Source organism: Macaca fascicularis, chromosome 10, assembly GCF_037993035.2.
Source record: "Macaca fascicularis isolate 582-1 chromosome 10, T2T-MFA8v1.1".
In the NCBI taxonomy this organism is placed as follows: Eukaryota; Metazoa; Chordata; class Mammalia; order Primates; family Cercopithecidae; genus Macaca; species Macaca fascicularis.
In genome coordinates this window covers 8,147,538-8,167,831 of record NC_088384.1, presented here as the reverse complement: position 1 = coordinate 8,167,831, position 20,294 = coordinate 8,147,538, and the positions used below count along the sequence as shown (strand labels likewise).

Here is a 20,294-nt window from a genome sequence, read left to right as displayed (position 1 = left end):
CCTCAAACTCCCCAGGGTGACCCCTGACACTTTGGGTGATGCTCTCCGCTCTTCCCAGCAAGGCAGGGCCTCTTTACAACGGGTGTCGCGCCCTCTGAGGTCCTGACTTGTTTACCCGTCCCCTTGGGGCTCAGGCTGCCGCAGGCTACCTGCTGTGCCCGGGTTTGGGGACGTGGGACTCTCCAGGGGAAGAGATGGTGGCCCGGGAGGAGGACCTCAACCTATTCAGACTGGGAGCTGGGGTCAGAGTGTCTCCGTCTCCGGAGGGGGACCTTTCAGACCCCGGGCGGGAGGGGCCCGGAGCAGGGTGCCCTGGCGGCCCCAGGAGGGGGTCCCGGCCTCGGGTGAGGGCTGCGGCGCCCCGGAAGGAGCCGCGCACGCCCCAGCACGCGGTGCCCGCTGCGGCGGCCGCGGATCCGGAGGTGAGAGCGCCCCCGCCCCGCTCCCCGCCCAGCCCGTGCGCGGCCCGGCCCGGGGCTGGGGGGCGGGCGCGGATAGGGGCGCCCCCCTCCCTTTTCCGCAGCGCGGGCCCCGCTCCTCCTCCCGCGTCCAGGCCAGCGGCCGCGCTCCCTGTTCCTCCGCAGCGGGATGCGGGCTCCGGGCCCGGGCGGGGGCCGAGGGCCGAGGCCTGGCGGGCCTGGCTGGGGACCCGGCAGGCGGCGGTGCAGGGGCCGGGACCCAGGCCGCGAGCGCGCCCCTCCCGGCGGCCGGGCGCGGGGAGGCTGGGAGGGCGGGCGGGGGGAGGCGGGCGGCGGCGGGCGGGGGGAGCCAGGGAGGCTCGGAGCCTCGCGGCGCGCGGGCGGGCGGCGGAGGGGGCGCGGGGAGCCCCCCGCCCCCCGAAGGAGGAGTCTGGCTCCCACTTGCAGCCTCGGACGCGCGGCAAGGCGGCCGCCGCCGGAGGAGCCCCCGCCCCTGCGCGCCTCCCTCCCGGGAGCCCCTGCCTCCCTCGGTGCGCGCTGCTGCTCGCGGCCGCCGCGGCCGCCGAAGAGGAGCCCGGGGCCAGGTAGGACCAGGGACGGGCGGGGCGCGGCGGGCGCGGGCGGGGGGCCGGGCGCGGGGCGCAGCCGGGACCCTCTCCAGGCGCTGGGCAACGCCCGCGGCGCTGCGCAGGGGCGCCCGCAAAGTTACTTTGGCCGCCTTTGCCGGGTGCGGGAAGCGGTCTGGGCACCCCAGCTGCCCCGCCTGCCGAGCAGGCGCCGGCGGGAGGGGGCTCGGCCAGGGCGCGGGACTCCGGCTGGGGCCGCGGGGTCAGCGAAACTTTTCCTTTGCTCGCCAGTCGCTGCTGGCTGCTGGCAGAGTAGCCGGTGGAAGCAGCGGGCTGGTGGGGTGCCAGTGATGATGATGGTGGTAACAATAGCAGCCTCTGCTTGTGGAGAGCCTACTGTGTGCTCAGCCAAGCCGCTGCTGGCACTTGGGGGGAAGAAAGGGGGGACTAACGCTGGCCGAGTGGCCACTTTTGCTAGGTATTGCTGGAAACTTCATCCATTTCCTTCCATTCATTCATCCCTCCCTCCCCTCCATCCATCCATCCATCCATCCATCCATCCACTCACTCAACACATATTTATTCCTGTCTGCTATGTGCCCGGCCAGGGGATTCAGTGGCTACCTAGACAGGTCCCAGCCCTCAAAGGGAATGTTGATCATGGAATGCCCAAGCTAAGGAGCGGTTCTGTCTCCTGTGTGTTTGTTCTGGGACATGTTAGAGGAGCGTGAATTCGTGCACAGCCTCCCTTCACCCGGGTAGGGCCAGAGGTGTGTCATTCAGAGCACTGATGTGCCCAGGAATCTGGCAGGCCCCGGCTTGACCTTTGGGACTCACCCTTCTCCTTTCCCTCCCACCTCTCCAGGCTCAAGCTGGGTGGCCCAGTTGGTGTCAGGAGGCTCCACTCCGGAACTGGCCCCCACTCCTGTCCAGCTGACCTCTCCAGGGTGTCTCTTCCCCAGCGCTGGGCTGGCCTGGCTCCCAGCTCCCCTCCCTGAGTTTCTTTGCCTTCCCCCTCCCCATTTCCCGGGCTCCATTGAATGGCCCAGAGGAGAGCTTGTTAAGTGGCAAACAATTATGAAATTAAACTGGGGGAACAAAAGTGGGCTGGCTGTTGAATGGTGGAGCTGGCTCACGGGAGTTGAATGGCAGTGGGAGACTTGTTAGCAGGGATCTGAGGCGCTGGGGGGCGGGGGCGGGTCAGGCAGACAGGCACTGTCAATAGTCTGACTGGACTTTTCAAAAAAAAAATTAAACCAACTTGGTGAGAAACCTGGCACAGGGCTAACCATGCTTTAGGGGATGTTGGAGAGGCCACCAGCTGACTGCCACGTCCAGTTGGCAAGAGACTATTTGGGGAGGGTGCTGATGGATTCGGCCGTCCGAGGCAGGGGAGAATCTCAGGGCGTTTGAGCTGGTGGAGCTAGGCAGGCATTCTGGAGTCAGGCGCGGTCTACAGGGGCCCACTGTGTGGGAACCATGCATGATAAACTGCACTTCACCGTGCTGGGCTCCTTGCAAATTGGCTTTCCGAGTGGCAGCCCCACAACACTTGTAAAATCTTTTTCTCGAGATGGATGTCGGTGGAATGGTTCCATTGATTCTAGTGCGCGCTGGTTGGAGGTACATTAATTGGGCGATGACTAGTCAAAAGGCGATAATCCAGTCACGGAGGCTTAATGGTGTGTTCGGAAGTGTTTCAACGTGGGACTGCCTTCCTGTTTATTTCTCGGCCCCAGGAATTTCGGAAGACCTGGATTGAATGAGGTCCCTGTATTGGTGATGTGGATGGGTTCAGAGAGTCACCTACATGGCCGAGGAGGTACCTCTGATGTAACCACCCCATGGCACGCTTAGAATCACTCACATCCACCCTGGCTGATGCCCTGTGGGCTGTGCCTGTGGACACATAGGACAGGTTTAGATCTAGGTGAACAATAAGAATTTTAGGGTGTTTTACTTGAGCCCCAACTGTCAGGAATACACAGACTGATGTAGGGAATCATTGTTCTTGAAAAACCTGCTTTTAATAAATTCCCAGCTTACCCGTGAGACTCTTAAATCTTCATCCAATGAATGTGGCTTAAGTTCATTTGTTCTTCTTTGAACTTGCTACCTTCCCACCTAGGCAGTACGGGCCTTGGTGTGCTCACTTTATACAGGACACATCTCTCTGTACTTGTTTGAGGAATTAGGGTGGTCACTGGGTTTCCCTGAAGGGTAGCATTCAAGGAGAAAAACCAGCATTCTGGGTGCAGGTTTGGACTTCTGGAAAAAAAAGAAAACCCTCCCCAAAGTGCAATCATTTTTTAATCTATCAAAATGACTTCATTTTCCCAATTTCAGGCCTGTGAACTGATCATGAATACCAGGGCAGAGGAAATTAATCAGCCAGGCAAAGACTTTTAACAAGTAAATATTATGCACAGAAAAACATGCAATTAGTGGAGGTTAGTTAATGCCTTTCAAGTTGCATCGAGCTGCAGTTAAGGGTGGAATTTCTGCGTTATCCCTGAATTGTCTGTCAAAGTCTTTAATGTGACAATGTGACATGTCTCTCCCATCGCCCCTCCCTCACCGGGAACAAAAAAGGGTCTTTTCACGAATTCCCCCTTTCTATTCTTCTTCTCCCTGAGATCTTTCCGTTCAGCAGTAAGTACCTTTGTCTGCCTGCCCCTCTGGAGCAAGGGTCCTGGGCAAAGGGCTCCCCAGGTGCAGAGGCCTGGGAATAGCTTCTCAGGCTCACTCCATATCCACGGATCAAAGTCGATGGCACCTCCGATAAGAGGTAGGGGCCTGCCTTCTGGCCTGGGCGCCTCACCCTCTAGGACCAGAAGTTTCCAACACTTGGGGGTGGCAGGGAGAAGAGGGGGTGAAGGGACTGTTTCCCACAGCAAGAACCGTTTAGTGTAGCCTGGGGCAGTCTGAAAGCCATTCCCTGCAGCCCTCGTTCCTGCTGTGTGGATGTCCCCATGTAGTGAGACTGAAGTTGTCTGACTTGAGTTTGAAGAGGTGACTAAAATGTCAAAAGCAAAAAAAAAAAAAATTGAAAGAAACAAAAACCCCCAGGGGAAAAAAATAAGAGACCCCTTTTTGGGGGCGGTATTGGAGGAAAGGTATAAATTGCTTCTCAGTTAATTTGATTCACCATGGCTCTCCTCAGTGACCTGACAGGTCTGCTACCAACACAAATATTTTACTTTATTTTGACTTTTTTCCCCTAATGAGACAAGACTTAGTTATGCTTTATTTCCACTTAAAATATCTGTGACCAATGAGGACAGCCCAATTCCATGAAAAAATCATAACAAATTGAGATTATAGGTATTATTTTTGAAATCAAATTGTGATTTGAGGTGTTCATTGGCCTTTTCAGGCCTTTTTGTGAATCACTCTGTGGGGGATTTTCTTGGACCTGAACTTGGCCAGCTTAATGTCAGAACCAGGTCGTCATCATAAATAGAAGCAGCTGCAGGAAAAAAAAAATACATAAAATTCTCCCTTCTGGTTGACTCTGCTCTGCATCCAGTTCAAAGCCAGGGATGAGTAGGCTCCTCTTTCCACCACCCCAGTCTACACCTGAACGTTTGTTTCTGTAAAATGTGACTTGTCTGTTGCCCACCTTCGCATTCCCGTCTCCTCCTTCCAAGAAGGAAGTGAGGCTCAGCACTGATGCACAAGAAGAGACTTTTGGCATCGCCCATGCTAATTTCATCACTTCAAGGAGAAAACGATGCCTGCTTCCAATTTCTAACACTCTCATCATTTCCTCTTCATTTCATTCTTTTGCATTTGACGGACAGTACTGCAGTCTGCAAGCCTGCAAAATATATTGCATTGGCTACCTGAGAAATGTAATCCCTTCCTGCAACCTGCCTTTCCCTTCTTCCTGACAAAGCGCTTTTTAGTGTCTCAGTGTTCACAGAAAAGGCAAAGGTTCTCTCCCCCAACCCTTATTCTGCCCTGGGCTCCCCGCACAGCGCGGGTGCTGAGGGGCTGGTGAGAATGGAGTTTTGCTTTTGTTAAGTTTGTCATTCAGACACATTAGTGAATTGATCATACTTGGGAGGTTTAATCCTTAATTGCAAATTCCCGCACGATCACAAAACATACACTTGAACTGATCATAAAAATGGCAAAACCCCAATATCAGACTTAAGTGTAGAATTGCCATAGTGCTGATTTGATTATGCTTCAGTGACATCTGTTTAATAGATTTCCACAAGAACTGTAAATCCACATTTACTTTCTTTGCAAATTGTGTTTGAATGCTGAGCAACCACAGCCCTCTAGCATCTTCCCCTCCCTAGCCATGTATGTGCTCAACCCCCATTCCTGTGGAGGGTGACTTGATGTATAAGTGGGAAGGGGACACAATGCTGAGTTTTACACATTTACCTCCTATTTCCTTTTGTGTGTGGGTATGTCTGTGTGCATGTTTGAAACAGATCTGAACAGCTTACCATTTCAACTCCATAGATACGTGACTCTCCAAGTGCTTTATTTTGAAAACTAGGACGTAGCACTTTGCAGAAGAAAAATCAGTCCACTTGCTATTGTTTATGTGATCGCTGATCTGCTAGATGGATATAGAAAGCACCAAGAATTATAATAATTTATGGAGTGGAGCACTGGTTTACAAACATATTTCTCTGCCCGAGCTTTGTGGGTTTCTTTGCGTCTCGGGGCTCGTTCCGTGCAATGGGAACGGAGAATATTCAGAATCTGAAGACGGGCCCGGCGAGCCGACTGCATTCATAGCTAAAATTAAAGGAATAAGTGAGCAGCTATTTGTGGCAGACAGGACATGATCCAGTAAGTAGCACTCTTCATATTCCGAAATAAAAGTACATAATTGGAAAATGAAGCGGCAGAGACTGCTGGGGGGTGGCGGTGGTGAGGAATTAGAAAGTGTAATTTAAAATCATGTAGTCATAATTCAAAATGGGCCCAGCTAAAAGGTTTTTAAGTGGTAAATGCTTTAAAGTCACTGTGGTTGATCCTTTTTCAAGGAATAGGGGCTAATTTTCACTTTATTTGTGGATTCCTTCATCTACTGAGCTCATCAGCTTATTCAACTTAGATGCTAATACCAGCTGCTGGCCAGCGTTTCTTTTCCTTGGGATCCCACACTTGATTGGGAAGGAGATCAAACACAAAGGTCTGTCATTTTAGGACATGGTGGGACGAGGTCTGATTTTTTTTTCTCCCATTAGGGTATTTGCTTCTTTTCCTTTGAGTTGCTCTGCTTTTTTTTTTTTTTTTCTTTTATGGCATTTTCAACTATCAGCTCATCAATTGCATATTTTCAAGCAGAGGCAAAACAAGGAAAGAAAATACGATTTTAAAAGTGATTTTTGGGCTTGTGTAGGAATCGTCGCTTGTAAAACAATTCTCCCCAGATCCCTACATCTTGGTACTTTTCTGTTAAATATTATCTCCTGCATTTTGCTTGGGGGGACCACTTAGGAAGTGTTAGCGTGGTTTCTCTGTGACATTTTGCCACATTGCGACAAAAGCCCTAGTAAGCACTGCCTTCGCTGAGCCGAGCCGGCTTTTTCTCTGCATCGCCCTGAGCCACCGGCCTGAAGACAGGCAGCTGCACTTGGGGTTGGTCCGTTAGAGAGGCTGGGGCTATTCAGTCGCTCCTGCTTTCAGTTAAAGGCCCCAAGAGGAGACGGAGCCAAGGTGCATCTAGGATCCTGCGAAAGCTTTCCAAGGTGGGGTTCCTCAGAATGCCGCCGCGGGGACGGCTGTTGGGGGAGATGTTTCTCTGGAAGCTTCTCATGCTTAATAAGACAGTGGTTTCTGTGTGCTCGTTGACTGTCATCGAGTTTTGGACCCAGGACAGCACCATACTGTCCTAGCCCCCCAGTGATTGTTAAAGAGCTGCCGACAGAATGGAAGAGAAACACAGGTGGGTTCTAGGGATGGCTGCCTTACCGGCCTGGCACTGGCTTTGATCAGAGTGACCTTTCCCTTCCAAATGAGAGCACTTTCGAGAGCCGAAGAGGATGCTGGTAACGGTGGCACTGGGACAGTCGATGTGAACCGGGGCTGTCCCGGGCCCGCGCTGACTTGGAGGAGCCTGTGTTGGCTGGGAGCGATGCTTCAAGTCACATGGTAAAGCGAAATCTATCTTTGGTCTGCAGGGCAGCAGCTCCTCTGGTAGTGTAATGCTCCAAGATCTTCCTCACATATCTTCGGACAGATAGGGGCCACCAGAATGATCCAAGAATCTCTTTTGCAAAAATCCATCTGCTGCTGAGATGCTGTGTGTGAGCCAAGGCCTCTCTCACTCTCTCTCCTTCCTGGGCCTTCAGCACACACTGGCTGGCCTTGCTGTTTGGTGGGGGCCTTGTTAGGGGCCCACAGACCCCCTCCACTGCAACTCCTCGAAACAGAGTTCTGAGGAGGTCTGTTGTCTGCCTGGCTGCTTTGTCAGGTCTGAGCCCTTGGAGGGCTAGTTTCGTGTCGGTCCTGTGACTCCCAGAACAGGACCTGGCCCAGAAAAGGATCTGGCCCAGAGCAGGAGCAGCAGCGGGTGCGCTGGGGCTGACCAGTGCCCTGCAGTGTCCAGATGGGGGTGGTGGTGAAGAATTTGCCTAGAAAAACGAGTCAAGTGCGGGTCGTAGTGGATGTGTCCAGCCACAACTCCCTGGGAAGTCAAAGCCCCAAAGACTTACTCAGTAGGGCGAGAGGGAAGGGGTCAGGCACCCTGGGCTTTCAGGCAGCAGAGGACGGGTTGCTTGAAAATCCCTTCTGTGGCCGGGCACGGTGGCTCACCCCTGTTATCCCAGCACTTTGGGAGGCTGAGGCGGGCGGATCACGAGGTCAGGAGATGGAGACCATCCTGGCTAACACGGTGAAACCCCGTCTCTACTGAAAATACAAAAAATCAGCCGGGCGTGGTGGCACACGCCTGTAGTCCCAGCTCTTTGGGAGGCTGAGGGGCAGGCGAATGGCGTGAACCCAGGAGGCGGAGCTTGCAGTGAGCCGAGGTCGCACCACTGCACTCCAGCCTGGGCGATGAGCGAGACTCCGTCTCAGGGAAAAAAAAAAAAGAAAATCCCATCTGCATTCTTGAAATTTCCCTGGGGAGCTTCTGAGTTCATCAGAACATTCTAACTAGAGGAGAAGAGACATGGAGTGAGCACCTCCTGTGTGTTGGGCCCTGGCAGGAGGCTTTTGGATCTCCTGTGTCCTTCAGTGCTCCAGCAACCGTATGTTTGTAGATGAAAAACTAAGATTAAGGGGGGGCAAAGCTGCTTTGGAGTCCTGCTGTCATACTCAAAGGCCTGTGTAGTTTCATTCATTCATTCGTTCATTCATTCATTCATTCACATACCAGTTTATTCTTTGGTGTTTCAGCTCAGATAAAAAGCCGACTGTGTGTTGGGAACTTTGATACAGGAAGCCTTGGGGGCTGTGGGTGGAGGCTCCTGACCCAGCCAGGGGAGGTCAGGGAAGGTGTTTTCGAGGTTCTGAACCTTCCTGAGACTGAGTGGGCCTGTGTCAGGAAACGAGGGTGAACGCAGGGGTGGGGCTGGGTGCAGGGCCTTCTGGGCAGAGGGAATAGCATTCATGGAGGCTTCAAGACAGGACCCCCTCTGTGCCAGGGAAAACCTGCATGACTGAGCCGGGCCTGAGAAGTGGGAGTGGGACTGGAGCCAGGTGCAGCCTCCTCAGCTGACCTGAGGCACTGAGCTTCACCTGAGTGCAGCAGCGGCTCTGGAGGGGCTGGGTGTGCCAGAGGGAATGGCACGGGCAGAGGTGAGTTCTAGGACATTCCTTCTGGAGGCTGGCGTGGTGTGGCCATGGTGATGAGGGGTCAATACGGCCAAGAGACCAGACAAGTTTGGGGGTGTGGGGGCGGTCAGAGAGAGGCACAAAGAGGTGGGGCCTGGAGTCTGACCTCTTTCCTAGACACCAGTTTTCCATACAGTTGGCGTCGAATGGGACCTGCTCCTTAGTGTCTTGGCTGACACCCAGGTTCTCCTTGGAGCACCCTGGCCTCACTGAACTCACAGTACCCGAGGAACAACAAATAAATGTCTCTGAGAGGAAAATGGAAAGAGAAACCATCTGATAAGAGAATCAGACTTTGGAAAAGCAAGCCCTTAGAACCAGAGGGAATTTTTCAAGGAGTGCTGGGCTGGGGGGACCTGGAGTCTCCCATTCTGGGTTCACTGGGCCTTTATGGGCAGGTCCAAGGCTCATTCCGGCCCCTCGGTAACCCCTCAAGGGGACCACCGAAGAAGTGGAAACAGAGGTTGAGTGACTTGCCCAATGTCCCACTGCTCAGCAGCCTGAGATGGAATTTAATGGGAACCCCACTTCCTCTGACTTCAGAGTCCAGGCTGTCCTCCGTGGCAGACGCATGCCAGTGACCTGTGACAATGAAAGAGTGAGGCCATTTATCCAGGCCGCCCGGGCCTCAGGGACCTAGCACTTCCCCTCCCTCTGCCCGGCTTCTCATTCCCTAGGTCTGGGCATGGCTATTGTCACTGGTATGTGAGGTGAGGCCCCTTCAGATAGCCTTTTTTTTTTTTTTTGTTTTTTTTTGGAGATGGAGTATCACTCTGTTACCCAGGCTGGAGTGCAGTGGCCCGATCTCGGCTCAATGCAACCTCTACCTCCCGGGTTCAAGTGATTCTCCTACCTCACCCTCCCGAGTAGCTGGGATTACAGGCATGCGCCACCACACCTGGCTAAGTTTATATTTTTAGTAGAGACGGTGTTTCTCCATGTTGGTCAGGCTGGTCTCCAACTCTCGACCTCAGGTGATCCTCCCGCCTCGGCCTCCCAGAGTGCTGGGATTACAGGTGTGAGCCATCGTGCCCAGCACAGATAGACCTTTCTTGATCACCCAATTTAATCACCGCATCACCCTGCTCTGTCTTTTTCCAGGTACTGATTATTAGCTGAAAAGTGTCTTTTCTGTTTAATTCTTTGTTTACCTTATTGTCCCCCCTCCCACCCCGTCCCATAGTCCTTGAGGGCAGGAGCCTCTTTGTTTTTCCATTGCCCTTCCTGGCACCCGGAACAGGGAGAGGATGTAGGGCCGTGGCTAATGGTTGTTGAATAACTCGTTCGTCTATTCATTCATTCATTCATTCATTCATTCATTCCATCCATCCTCCCCCCTAGTTCCATTTGGGGGAGGCACCTGCAGCCCCATCAGGATGCATGACTTGCTTAAGGTCACTCCGCTCGACTGAGAGCCAGGCTGGGAGCCCAGGCGGTCTCCCTGCGGCGGGTCCCGGGGCACCACTGCGTCGCTCGCGTGCTGTGCTGTTTTGTGGACCAGGTGTAAACGCTTCCTAGCTCAAAGCTGTTTGTTTGGGAGATGCTGCGCCTCCTCCGTGGATCGGCTGCGCGGCGGAGAATGCTCGCCTCCTCGCACGGTGGCTAACGTGCTGCTGCGGCTCCATAAATATTAAATGGGCATTAAAAGAAGGCGCTGCGTTTCCAGTTTCCCGGATTTCTCTGAGCAGGGCCCGTTGCGAACCCCCTTTATGTGAAATGCAGCATTTCACCGCGGAGCGCCTCCGGGAGCCTTGCCGCCCGCCTTTCCCGGCTGAGTCCCTTTGGTGCAGAGCGGTTCTCCCTCGACTGCAGGCTATCTGCATGCTGGCGCCTGCTCCTCTGGGGCAAAGACGGGTGGGGGCCCCGGAACCCCTTTTCACAAGGGCTGTGCCAGCCTGGCAGCCTCCTTGCTGGGTATGCAAGGAGGGTAAGATGGAGACGGGGCAGTGGCTCTTCAGTCTTCAGCTGTGCTCTCCTGACACCCAGCCTCTCCCAGGCCTCTGCTGGGCACCAGGCAGTCTCCAGACACTCTGTCCTTCTGTCCCCTTATGGTCTCTGCATTCATCCCTCCATCCATCCGTTTCTCCCTCCCTGCCTCCATCCATCCACTAATACTATTGATGAAGTATTTGTGATAGGCCATGGGGTGATCATGTTATAAAAATATTAGCTAACATTTATTGACCACTCACTGTGTGCTGGGCTCTGTGATCAGCAGCTTACATGTGTCACCTCACTGAATATTCATGACTCTACAAGATAGGGACTGTTTTTCTTTCCATTTTGTAGAAGAGGAAACAGAGCCTCTGGAGGTTCAGCCGCTTGCTCAGGGTCACAGAGCTGCTGGGGGCCGGAGCTGACACATGGGGTGCACAAATGGGGGGCCCAGCCCTGCCCTCAGGGGACATCCGGGCTCTTCCTGGCACCCTGAAAAGAAGGCCCCAGATCCAGGCTTCTCCAAGGAGACACCAGCATTGCTGAGAGGAAGGGTGTCAGCTTCAGCCAGCAGGAGAGGAGGGCAAAGCCGGAAGCCAGGCAGCTAGGTCTGGGGGCTCAGCCCTGCCACCTACTCTCTGTGCAACGAGACATCACTTCTGTGGGATGTACCCTTCATCATTTGTCAAACGTGAGACATGAGCATCAATATCTGTCTCTTAGTGGTGAGCATTGCAGAGGAAGACTCTCGAAAAGTGCTGGAATTGTGTGGCTCTGAACAAGAGCATGGCCCTTGTGAGCTGTAGGCCTCCAGGTGCAAGAGCCCACCAGGGCTGGCCTGTGTGGCTCAAATAGAGGCCAGACCAGTCATAGGGCCAGACCATGCGGGGTCTTATGGTCAAGGGATTTTATCAGAGAAGCCACCACAAGGATTTCAAGTAGGGATGTGATGTGGTCAGCTTGCATTTGAGAAATATTTGAGTTCTTCAGGGCCCGTCTGGCACCCCTAGCTCCTGGAACTGGCCCCTTAGTTCGCACTTGACACCCTGGTACCAAGGGTGCCCAGTACTCAGGCAGCACCCACTGACAGCAGCTCCTCAATATGCAGGGATCGAATTGAACAGAATGGTGACTTTGACCATCACAGCCGAGGTGAGCTGGGCCCCTGGGACCCACCAGGCTTTGTACTCAGGATTCCTGCTTACCTCTTCATTTAACCTGCACAATCCCCGGGAGATGGCATTACTACTATCAAATCCATTGTCTTTTCTTTTTTTTGAAACAGAGTCTTACTCTGTCATCCAGGCTGGAGTGCAGTGGTGCTATCTTGGCTCACTGCAACCTCCGCCTTCTGGGTTCAAGCGATTTTCCTGCCTCAGTCTCCCAAGTAGCTGGGATTACAGGTGTGCACCACAGTGCCCGGCTAATTTTTGTATTTTTAGTGGAGAGGGGCGTTTCACCATGTTGGCCAGGCTGGTCTCGAACTCTTGACCTCAGGTGATCCGCCCGCCTCAGCCTCCGGAAGTGCTGGGATTACAGGTGTGAGCCACTGCACCGGGCCTCAAATCCATCTTCTAGAAGAGGAAGCTGGTGGCTCAGAGAAGTTAGGAAGTTGACTTAAGGTCACACAGCAAGTCAGCCATGCTGGGGCTTGACCCCTGTCCAGATCTGGGCAGGCCTGGCTCAGAGTATGCAGAGTCCTGGAACTTGGCATCTGGTGCTCTGAGGCCTTTCCCGGGGTTTCTGGGTGCCGGGCAGCAGTTACAGACAAGAGGGGTGCAGGTCCCTGCTCCCCCACCTACAGTTCTGTTGCGTAGCACCAGCAGGGAGAGCCAATCACTTAGAAACAACCCACAGGACCAAACAATGGCACAAGTGTGTCCCCAGGAAAAGGGAGACGTTTCCCCCCTTGTCTTTGCAGGTGGAGAAGAGGGATATGTGTTGGGAATCAGGACGTGTCTTTAGGGGTCGGTGGGAGAAGGAGGATATTGCTATTTATTTCAACTTCTAGGGAGATGATCAAGATTTAAAAACAATTAATAACCCATTTCTCCTTTGCACATAATTACAATGTTCTCCATTCTCTAATTTTTGTCATTTTCCTAATCTAATTTGTTTTCTGACCGTGTCGATTCTTCTTCCAAGCGCAAAGCAAACGGGATTTTTCTTCATTTAGCGTGTTTGCGATATGCCTATCCAGGAATAGTTTCAATGATGTTATTTTCTCCTTGGTTAAATACAGTGCAAAAGGAATCGTCGGAGGGTCTTAACGACCCAAACTGAAAACAACGACAAAAAGTCTTCAAGGCATTTCCCATTGACACAGTTTAGAAAATAATTATGAAAAGGAACGAGACAACTCGATGGTCTGAGTAACGAGGCATCGGCCGTAGTGCTGTGTGTTGGGGTAGGATGGGGTCTCACCCGGGGCCTGCATTTCCAAGTTTCTACAGAGTTCTACACTGACCCCGAGGCGGGGTCGGTTGGAGGGATATTTAAGCCCAGTAAATATAAGTGCAAACTGCACTTCCGGGTGAAAAAGATTTGAAAAATATTGCATATTCTCAAGCTGCAATTCAAAGCTTGACGGGGTACCTCAGGGTTCCTGAGATCCTCATGAGAGAGAAGGTAGTGAGGCACCAGAGGAGGTTTTTGCAAAAGGTTCCTCCTCCCTCACCATCTCCGCCCCTACCTGCACCACCACCCCTGAGCCGGTGGGTATGTGACCATCTATGTCTGGGAAAACCCCTTCTCGGGGCACCACTAAAAGATATCTTTAGATGAAATTGATGTTGAGGGAAGAATTTTCGCCCGTGCTGTCTCCACCTGCTCGGGCTTGCAGGGGTGTGGGCGTGGGGCCGTGTGGGTGTGTTTGGGGGTCTGTGGGGGATGGGGGAGGGTTGTAGGAGAATCCTTCTTATTTCCCAATTCTGAAAAGTAAAACTTAACTCACCTGTTTACAAAATACCAGCCATTGTCTTACCCCAGCTCCCTGTCACCCTGTAGGCTCTGGAGGATTTTGTTGAAGGAAAAAAAAAAAAAAAGCCTGAAGTATTTAAACACGTTGGGCCATGCATGCATCCGTCCACAGTGCTGTGGGTTGTGTTTTTTTTTTTTCTTTTTTTTCTTGTCCCCTCCCTCCCTTCCCTTTTCTTTTTACCAAAGTATATTCATCAAACTGCTGAGTTGGAAAGATTTGTAATGAGTTTTTGAGCTGTACGACTGTGTTTTTTTCCCTCTCCCCCCGCCCTCTCCCTCTTTCTAAATCTTCATCTGACATTAAATAAAGCAAATCCCAAACAGATTAACTGTCGCACGGTTCTGCTCCGTCTCCTCAGTCTGTTTCCAGGTCTGGCGGGGGGCCGGGCTGCGGTGGCGGCAGCGGTGGGAGATGCCGGGGCGGCCAGCGGAGGTCCATGTGGCGCTCTAGGTGGGATGCCGGCGTCCTGAAGGCGGAGGCCCTGGCCCTCCTCCCCTGTGGCCTGGGCATGGCATTCTCCCAGTCCCACGTGATGGCCGCTCGGCGGCACCAGCACAGCCGGCTCATCATCGAGGTGGACGAGTACAGCTCCAACCCCACCCAGGCCTTCACCTTCTACAACATCAACCAGGGCCGCTTCCAGCCACCGCATGTGCAGATGTAAGTGGGACCTGTGGGGTGGGGGTGGGGGTGGTGACAGCCCCCTGGGGTGGGTGCATGGTCTCGGGTGCCTCCTGGTTCTGGGTGCACCGTTAACAAGCATTGAATGTTTGTTGACTGCAGCAATTCTGGAATCCTAGGATCACTGGGGCTCTGAGTTGGGAGGGACCGGCAAGAAGTTGCAGATGGATGGCCTGTGGGCCGATTCTGGCCGCGGTCCTGTTTCACTTGGCCAGGAGCATGTTTTACAAATATTTAAAGATGAGGTGGACGCACAGAAAACTCCAGACTTCTGGCTTCACTTTATAAAACCCAAAGGCCTGGCAACCCCAGGTCCACATGTCCTCCTGGCAGCGTCTGGCGGGGGCCACATTCCAGATCCCTTTCTTGGCATTTGGGTGGTGACCCCTTGTCTGATTTACTCTCCTCATTGTACACACAGGGAGACCGAGGCCCAGAAAGGGGAAGGGGCTTGCCACAAGCCCCATGGCAGGTTAGGACCCAGTCTTGGGCTCTGTGTTTCCTCTCCCTGCCCTTCCTTTTGTCCAGACCCTGTGCTTCTCTTGTGAAAGCAGAGATGCTTTTCCAAAAGGACTGGGGGATTCTGTTGTCTACCCCTTGGGGCACTAGGGGTAGACAGTGCCAAGCAGTGCTCAAGCAGTGAGGCCCTGGGGAGCACACAGACTCAAGATCCCCATAGGCAGCAGGAGGGCTTGTCCTGATGCCTGTGTGCAGGGCCAGCCTTTCCCATCTGGATTTCCTGAGGTCCTGGAAAGCTGTGGGTGGCTGGGGGTGGCTCCAGAGATGGTCAAGCTCCTGACCCTGCTCTGGGTGGTTCCCTGAGTCCCTAGAACTCCCCTCCTCCTTTATACCTGTTGCTTCTCCCATGAGCCCTGCACGACAGAGTTTACCTGGTGAGGAACCAGGGGCCCAGGCCCATGAGGTGCCCCACCCTGCTGGCAGGTGCCAGAGCTGGACTCGAACCCAGGCTTCCTGAGTCCAGCCCGGGGCTCTCCATGCTGGGCCTCCCACATCCTCAGGCTGTGATGTGTGTGGATGTTCACGCTTCTGCCTGAGAGTGGAGGCTATTGTCCCCTCGGCTGTTGTACCTTCACCCGACTCTGGGTGCCCGCGCCCAAGCTGGGTCTGGATCAGGGATGACCCCTGCAGAGCAGGCAGGTAACAGCACAGGGAGGCGGGAGCTGTGACAGGGGCTGATCCAGTGCTGTAGGACCTATGGGAAGCCCTCCTGACTGCCCAGGGGTCTGTGCCCCAACAAGGGTCTAGGCTCTGGGCCGCCTCTGGGGCTGTGATCACCATCTTGGGGCAGCGGTGCTTGTGGAGTCCCAGCCACTGTCCCTCGGACCACTTGGAGAAGGAATTAAGGGGGTTTCCAAACCCTGGCCTGGTGGGATGTGTGTGAGGTTGCAAGCCTCCCGTCCCTGTGCGGCCTCCCTCAGGCCTGGCCTCGGTTGTGGGCAGAGGGGGGTACAGGGAAGGGCTCTGCAGGGCAGCAGGCTCCAGGCAGGGATTGCGGTCTTCTAGTGGCACTTGCCCAGGAAAATGCTTGTCTCCGTGTGGGGCCGCAGGACTGGTGTTGCCTGTGGCTGCCTACTTTATTTTTTGGTAGATTTCTATTTGGGCTGCTGCCCCTGGGTTTCTGTTTTTGGGACCAAATTGGCGGGTTTGGGCAGGAAGGAAGGCCTCGGGCCTTAGGTCTGTGGGACTTGAGGCCTGGGAGGGGCTGCAGGGACGGGGACCTTCCCTGGCCTGAGTTTTATCTTTTGTTGGTGAGGGTCATCCTCCAACTGGGTGGGTCAGAGGTGACTGAGCCTGAGGTCCCTGTAGGCCAGGCTGAACTCCTGCCTAGTGGGCAGGCAGAGAGCAGCAAGGCCTCCCAGGGCAGGTGGGGTTTGTGAGGGTGCCGGCACCACACACAGTGGGACCACGGACAGCTGTCAGTCACAGCGCCCCTTCCTGGGCCAGGCACACACTCAGGGAGCTCCTAGTCTGAGAACAGAGCCGGGGAAACAGGAAGACAGGGAGTGGGGGCTGAGGAGGCGCTTCCCAGTTTCAAGGGATCCAGGAAGGACCTCCTGGACCTCCTGGAGAACTAGATAATTTCTAGGTTGAGGCCAGAGCAGGAGGAATAGACATAGCAAGTTGGAAGGGGGTGTGAGGAGGAAGTGGACCAGGCAGAAGCAGTGGCAGGGTCGGAGCCTGCAGGTGGCTAGAAGACGGGGGTCTCTAAGAACTGCAGGGAGGCCCAGCTGGGCAGGCAGTGGGAGTGGGGGATGAGCAGGAGACACCACAGGTCTCTGCAGGCTGGGCTGCATCCTGAGGGAGGGTGGTGAATGACAGAATGAGAAGGGGTGATCTACTGCATTTAACTGAGCCACCCGGGGCCATTCATTCTTTTGTTGAGTCATTCATTTATTCACGCATTTGGGATGTCTGTGAGCTGCTGAGTTTCTCAGTGTTTAGGACCTTGGGCACTGAGCTTGCCTGCTTGGATGGGGGTCATGCTGCTTGGTGCCTCAGTTTCCCCAATCTGGAGCTGGCTACTCCAGGTGGAGGCACCACATGCTTCCCTGAAATTCCCCTTGCTGTGCCGCCCTCCTCGGTTGGCACATGTGCTCTGCACAGCTCGGAAAGCTGGTCCTCACCCCCCGTGGCGCTAGTCCACGCATTCTCAGTGGAGGAAACAGCCCCTCCAAGGGGTAAAAACTGGTTCTTAGGGGGTGAAAAAAATGCTGCACACAGTAATACTGGGGATGAAAGAGTTAAATCCTGGTAGAGAAGGCCCAGTGGGCAGCAAGCATTCAGCATTGGTAGCACATGCCAGGCCTGGTGAGAGGCTTGGGACCCAGCAGTGATCGAAGGCACTCCTGCCTGTGCTGAGCTTACATCCAGTGGATGGCAGGCAGTTAGCAGATGGTCATGAAAGCGTGTGATGCTGGTGATGGTAAGCGCTGTGGAGAAGGAACTTAGCTGGGGAGCTGGAGCAGGCCCCGTGAGGATTTACACCTGGCCTGCCCCACCCCATCCTGGACGGCTCTGCACCACCACCTCCGGCAGTGGGGAGAGTTCCCGGCTCCTGCTGGCTCTGGGGCTCCGAGGCAGCTGGGGTTTGGGTGGGGCCCTGGAGAGAGCGTGCTCTGAGCTCCAGCTTTGAAACACAACTTTGCACACAGCTGGGTAAAGCCAGGGTGGGCACAGAGATGGGGGGCTTCTGCCTCCCACTGCCCCTTCATTCAGCCTCCACACCCCAAGCTCGGAAGCATGCAGGCTGCTGGAGGTGGCTGAACGGATTTCCATGGCGAGTCGGCTGCTTCCTCCCAGGAGCGGTGGGGGGATGGCTGCCACCTTCTGACATGTGATTTGTCGCCACCCTGGGCTTTGTCTCCGGGGTGAGGGAGCGAGGGGGCCTTATTTAATAAATCCACAATTTATATTTAATAACAACAGTGACAGTCCAAACATGGCCTCTGATTGAGTCCTGTGATTTATGCCGTTGCCCCCAGAGACCCTGCTGGTGACGAGGCCGGCTCTGCTTGGGTAATGAATCTCTGGAGCTGGGCCTCTGGATTGTGAGCAAGGCTGAAGATTCCTTGCCCTGGCAACTGAGCAACCCTGTGGGGGTCTCAGGAGGCCCCTCTAGGCCCGGCCCTTCTGCCCTGGGTGGGCAGGCGGACCACTGACCTAGTGGTCAGTGGGAAGGCAAGAGTGAGTGTTGGGGGACAGGGTTAGCCTGGAGCTCTCATGTAGGTCCCCAGGACCATGGCATCAGGCACAGCAACCCCTCTCTGACCTTTACAAGGCGTTATGGCAGAGGCTTGAGTCATCGCTGAAAGACCCTTCGAGCCCCTCAGGCGTGCACCGGGTCCTTGAAGCTATAGCAGAGTGGGATGGGAGGCCACAGCTGCATGCCAGGCCTGGAGCAGCCCCTTTGTGCCTGTTCCTGGCCTTTCCTGCTGTCCCAGGATGGTGTGGACCCCCTCTCTACAGATGAGGATGCTGAGGCTTTGGAAGGTGAGCGTGGGGAGCTGGGACTCCCACCCGGTGCCGTGTGGCTCCTTGGCCTGTCCACACACTGAGAGGCTCCTGGAGACGTGGAGCTCAGCCTGGAGTGCAGGGATGGGGGACAAGGAGCAAAGCAAGTGGGGAGGACTCACCCCGGCACCGCCTGGCTCCCAAGCCTCATTCTCCATCCGTGTCGTGCTGGGCAACAGATACAGTGGCTGCTTCCGGTTTCTTAAACATTCCAGTCTTCCTCCTGCCTCAGGTCTTTGCACATGCTGTTCCCTCTGATCCCAACTCTTTGCCCTATGAGCACTGACTCCTCCTTCAGATCTCACCCAGGTGTCACCACCTCAGGGAAGTCTTCCCTGCTCCAGCTCTAGGTGCTCACTGCTGGGCCTGGTGGCGCACGCTTAGTGGAACCTGATTCAGTCTGTGCTGATACATTCCTTTGCGGGAGGATTTCCCAAGCATCTGTCCCCTGCACGAGCATGGGGCTGCATGTCTGGTGCCTAGCACAGGGAACAGGAAGCAGGAAAGAGAAGAGAGTGAGAACGGGACAGGTGGCAAGACTCAGGAGGAGTGTCAGGGATCACGGAGGGCTTTCTGTGGGGGTGGGGGTGGCATAATCCCTGGGCGTGGAGGACCAGCTGCACTGTGGCCTCTGTGGAGTGGGCCACTTTAGGAAGAGGGACCAGTAAGAGCAGAGGCCAGGATGTGGGAAGGAAGGACAGGCGTGGGGACGCCAGAGGGTCCTGTGGCCAGGGTCCCCTTGGATCCATTGCTTTGTGGGAAGACCACTGGGCAAGGGGTCGGGGCAGTTGTTGTGTGATGCTGATCCAGCCAGTCATTGCTCCTCCCCAGGCCTCAGTTTCCCCATTTGTAAAATGAGAGGAAGGGGCTAAAGGTCCTTTCCTACTAAAACACCATGGCTGATGCCCAGTCACACGGCTGGACGAGTTGTTGGAAGCTGTCCCTGCCTGGACCTTCAGAGCACCCCATTTCTGCAGGAATAGGGTTACGAGGGGTAACAGCCTCTGCTTCTGATGCCTCTCTGGGCTTTTGGCACCAGGAACTGCACTTCCACAGAACCAGTGGCTTATGGGAGAGAAGGAACCGAGAGCAGGATGCAGAGCGCACTGCAGGGGTATTGGCATCAGGGCTCCAGCTGTGAAGGTTGGTTAAGTTCTCACAACATGACAAAGAGGGAGTGGCTCGTCTCCACCCTACAGAGCAGGGCTGGAGGCTGGTGGGGTCCAGGGGCACAGCGAGGAGGAAGTCACTGAGCTGGGGTGCCAGCCTGGGGTCTGGTGTCGGAGGCTGTTCTCTCCTCTGTATTGTTCCTGCTGCCAGGAATCCCATGGGAAGATCGGTGTAGGCTGGGGAGAGCTGGAGATGGGTGTCAGGTCTCAGAGCCACCCCAGTAGGCAGCAGCTTTGGGGAAGTTGAGTTTGGCTCCAAGAAACAAGAAGCCTTTGCTTCCATGTCTTATCTCTGGTCCCTGCAGAATGTCACTGAGAAAGAACCATTTTGTACTTTTTTTTTTTTTGGTCACAAAGTGTTGAGATTAGATACCCAGATTCCTGTTGTGAAGTCCTGGGTTCAAATTCCACTCTTTAACTTAGTAGCTGGGAGCTTGGGCATGGACTAACTTTTCATTGTCATTGCAAGTATCAGAAACACAACTGAAGTTGCCTTAAGGATGAAAAGGAGTCTGCTGGCCCATATTAAGAATTTCAAGTTTGGGTCTGGCTTCAGGTATAGATGGATCTTCAAATGATGCCCCCTTGTTCACTGTCTCTTTGTCTCTCTCTTTCTCTACATATACACATTTTGTTGTTGTTGTTAATTTTTTTTTTTTTTTTTTTGATACAGTCTCACTCTGTTGCCCAGGCTGGAGTTCAG

General features: G+C 54.4%; 1 protein-coding gene across 7 annotated transcripts in view; it reads left to right on the top strand.

Annotated features, from left to right (window-relative positions):
- Positions 1-346: 346 nt before the first annotated feature.
- MPPED1 (metallophosphoesterase domain containing 1) overlaps positions 347-20,294 on the top strand; it is a 97,685-nt gene continuing 77,737 nt past the window's right edge. For 2 of the 7 annotated variants that reach the window (XR_012418645.1, XM_045363494.3), the window contains exons 1-2: positions 347-422; positions 14,068-14,369. Coding sequence is in view for 4 of the 7 variants with exons in the window: in XM_045363494.3 (XP_045219429.1) it covers positions 14,146-14,369 (224 nt within the window). In the remaining 3 variants the exon portion in view is untranslated. The other 5 variants (XR_012418646.1, XM_045363496.3, XR_012418647.1 and 2 more) reach the window with 3 other exon arrangements.